The sequence below is a fragment of the Drosophila arizonae genome, chromosome 3, assembly GCF_054131065.1.
Source record: "Drosophila arizonae isolate 15081-1271.41 chromosome 3, UAZ_ARI_1.0, whole genome shotgun sequence".
Taxonomy (NCBI): Eukaryota; Metazoa; Arthropoda; class Insecta; order Diptera; family Drosophilidae; genus Drosophila; species Drosophila arizonae.
The window spans coordinates 20,573,595-20,576,955 of record NC_142923.1 but is presented as its reverse complement, the minus strand read 5'-3'; the positions used below and the strand labels follow the sequence as shown (position 1 = coordinate 20,576,955).

The following is a 3,361-nucleotide window of genomic DNA, read 5'->3' as shown; positions in this document are numbered from 1 at the left end:
GTCAGGGCTGGCGCATAATATCGACAACATGTGTGTTTTCTAAACAGACATCTGGCAGTACTGGCAGTTATTTTTCAAACTCTTATCAATTACTTATTTACTTACTAAATAATTGTATAAGTTTTTTTTTATTACATTATAATTTATTAAAATTTATTTCATATATTTCGCAATATTATTTTTCTCTTATTGTGAGCTTTTTCATATATAAATAGTAATTGAGCAATTGGACTGCCTTTAAAAAGAAAAAGTTGCACGTTTTTATTATTAATAGTTTGATCGAATTTAAGCAATATAAATAATATGCATGGAAGTCTGTACATTCTCCACTCCTGAATCAATGCGTCAGCTACTTTGCTTATAATGATTCTGAATCTGGTCTTAGGTGCAAGCAGAAAAGACCGATATAGCTGCACTTCTCACACGCATTTAATAGGCACAGCTCCAATGGCAACCAAAGTGCTTTAATTTTTTGAATTTGCCAGTGCTGGCTGACATCAGACTGTTATCGATGCTAACGATAGCATCGATACTTTTGCGTTTGTTGTTTTGCGTTGCACTACATGCATGTAGCCGACGTAGACAAAATATAAAACTTTTTTTTGAGATTTGAATTGCCATTAAGTAAAACCGAAAATAAAATAAGCCAGCTAACGCTGCTACCTCCACCATACGCTAAAACTGTAAGTGCTTCAATCTACCATAATTATTATATTCTTTGATAAGAACTTCCTTGTACTGCCCCCGCATAGAGGAACGCTCTGTCGCTCAACTCAGTCTGAGTACGTATAAATAAGCGCGTTTCTAAAGCAGGTTTTGCATTTGTAGCAAAACAGTGCAAGCGCACGTGCAATAGGAAACCATTCAACACGACGTCGTCCAACAATAATAAACAAAGCAAGCCAGCATGTCCCAACAACCTGTTGCATTTCTAACAAGACGCGAAACTTTCAGCGCTTGCCATCGCCTGCACAGGTAATAAATAATAATCAATGAATTCAAATACAATTGAACCAATTGACACTGCACTTGATATTAATTTGCTAACTCAATTTGTATCCCCCTCGCATTCTCTCTACATCGCTCGCTCACTCGGTGGCTCAGTCCTCAATTGAGCGATGCTGAAAATTTGGAAATCTTTGGCAAATGCAACAATTTTCATGGACACGGACACAACTATACAGGTATATATATATATACATGTATATCTATATTTGCATACATCATAAATGTGTTTAATTAAATGCGTGATTAGATAACCATTAGCAGCAGCAGCCCTTCTCATATGTCACTTATTCTGATTTGCTCAAGCGTTAACCGCAGGCATTGGAAATTCGAGATGATTTAAATGTGTTTATGCCATATGGCCAGACCTTGGCCGACAAGCTCGCTTATCAACTCATGCTCAAGTTCAACAATCATTAAATTTATGTATTTAGAGCAAGTGGCAAAATGACAATAATTCGAAATAATTGCTATTAACAATACATAAAAACATAAGGAAGCTGTAGTAATGCATTTTGTACAGATAGAAGTGCATAGCCCTTGATTTTCTTAAATGAGGATACACAGATTATATATAGAGAGTTTTATAGATCCTTAAAGGGATTTGATTTGAATGAGAATTATAATATAGACAGCCTAATTCCTTAAGGTTAACTTGAATACTAAATAAATGTCAGCTTATTGTGTTGCAGCATCACAATTTAACTAGTGAAAGCTAAGAGGTAGCTAATATAATCGTAGTCTGTAAAATCTGTATATAACTTGAAAAGAATTCGGACTTATTAGAGGCTATAAAGATGAAGTTTGAATCTAGCATCAATTTCATAATAATACGAAATTCTTTCTGCTAATATATTTATATAATTAATATAATAATTTTAATAATTTTTTAATTTTAATCCTTACTCCCTTTACTTCCTTAGTGGAACTAACTGTGCGTGGTCCCATCGACCAACGTACCGGCATGGTGCTTAATATAACAGAATTAAAGGATGCTATTGAGACGGTGATTATGAAACGACTGGATCACAAGAATCTCGACAAGGATGTCGAATACTTTGCCAAAATTGTAAATATATTAACATATACTGCATATGCTATATACTAATCTGTATATTTTCATATTTACAGCCCAGCACAACGGAGAACTTGGCTGTCTATATCTGGGACAATATACGCACACATCTCAAGAAGCCAGAGCTGCTGTATGAAGTGAAAATATTTGAGACGCCAAAGAATATAATAACCTACCGTGGGCCATACCAATTGAATGGACTTTATAGTGCAATAAATAAGCGTACAGCACGCGATTCGTGCACCAATATCTCATCGGATTCCGATTAATTCAGGAAATACTTTCGAATTTCTATTTCGTTTACCTTCGTCTTTCGACCATTGCTCAGTGAAGGACACAAGTAAAATACTTACGCATGAAATTGTGGATTTTTGCACATAAATAATATATTTGTAGTTATTATCAAGCGAGTTATACGATTTACAAAGTATATATACCTATAGAGATTTTATGCACTCAAATAAAAATAAATAAATGTTGTAAAAAAATGGATTCATTGATTTTTCTACAATTGGTTTATTATGTAAAAATTTGGTTTACTTTATTTATTAGCTCAGTACATTTCATATTATTATTCATATATAATTATATAATATATATTTTGTCTAATATTTTTATTGCTCTTAAGTAGATTCCTAAATGGCAGCTACAAACTTTTAATCATTGCTCTTTTTTGTTGAGCGGCCCCGAATGTACTATATTTAATAAAAATTGTTGCAAGTTCGTATAATTTATTTCATAAGTATTTTTGGTAGCATTCTCTAATGCTATAACAAGCAAATATTAATATGCATTGCTTAGGCATTAGTTTTTAACACTAATTTATATCACGTTGTCTATGCTAAACGCCGTTTATGATTATAGTTGAAGAGTTTACAGAATCTTGCAGTTGGAAGTGGTTTGAAAATTGCTTTCGAGATATTGCTTTATTATAATAATTTATATTTTTAAATTAAGCAAACATCATTTAAATATTTGCTACTTTTTAAATGAGTAATGGATATATATAAATTTTGATTGCTAACAAAAATTAAATGGATTTTGCGACAACTTTATAATTTTCATATACCATATATATATATATATATATATATATATATATATATATATATATATATATATATATATATATATATATATATATATATATACAAAAATTAAATGGATTTTGCGACAACTTTATAATTTTCATATACCATATATATATATATATATATATACAGTCTGTCAAGAATGAGTTGGCACACTGAAAAAAAATTGAATTTTTTGACTTTGGATGCA

The 3,361-nt window shown here is 31.3% G+C and overlaps 1 protein-coding gene across 2 annotated transcripts; it reads left to right on the top strand.

Annotated features, from left to right (window-relative positions):
- The first annotated feature begins 522 nt into the window (after nucleotides 1-522).
- pr (6-pyruvoyl tetrahydrobiopterin synthase purple) lies at nucleotides 523-2,568 on the top strand. 2 transcript variants are annotated; one of them, XM_089463881.1, is made up of 5 exons: nucleotides 523-683; nucleotides 829-975; nucleotides 1,105-1,184; nucleotides 1,929-2,074; nucleotides 2,137-2,568. In XM_089463881.1, exons 2-5 carry the CDS (start codon nucleotides 908-910, stop codon nucleotides 2,347-2,349), a joined length of 507 nt encoding a protein of 168 aa, XP_089320007.1. In that variant the 5' UTR covers nucleotides 523-683; nucleotides 829-907; the 3' UTR covers nucleotides 2,350-2,568. The 2 variants fall into 2 exon arrangements, with proteins under 2 accessions (XP_089320007.1, XP_017857222.1); XM_018001733.2 differs by having other exon boundaries at nucleotides 753-975.
- Nucleotides 2,569-3,361: the final 793 nt, after the last annotated feature.

What these genes read in the sequence shown, in the direction of transcription:
- pr (XM_089463881.1), top strand. Translation starts at nt 908, where the DNA reads ATGTCCCAACAACCTGTTGCATTTCTAACAAGACGCGAAACTTTCAGC. An exon ending in GCTTGCCATCGCCTGCACAG is followed by an intron (nt 976 to 1,104) that starts GTAATAAATAAT and finishes TCGGTGGCTCAG; the next exon opens with TCCTCAATTGAGCGATGCTG. An exon ending in ACACGGACACAACTATACAG is followed by an intron (nt 1,185 to 1,928) that starts GTATATATATAT and finishes TTACTTCCTTAG; the next exon opens with TGGAACTAACTGTGCGTGGT.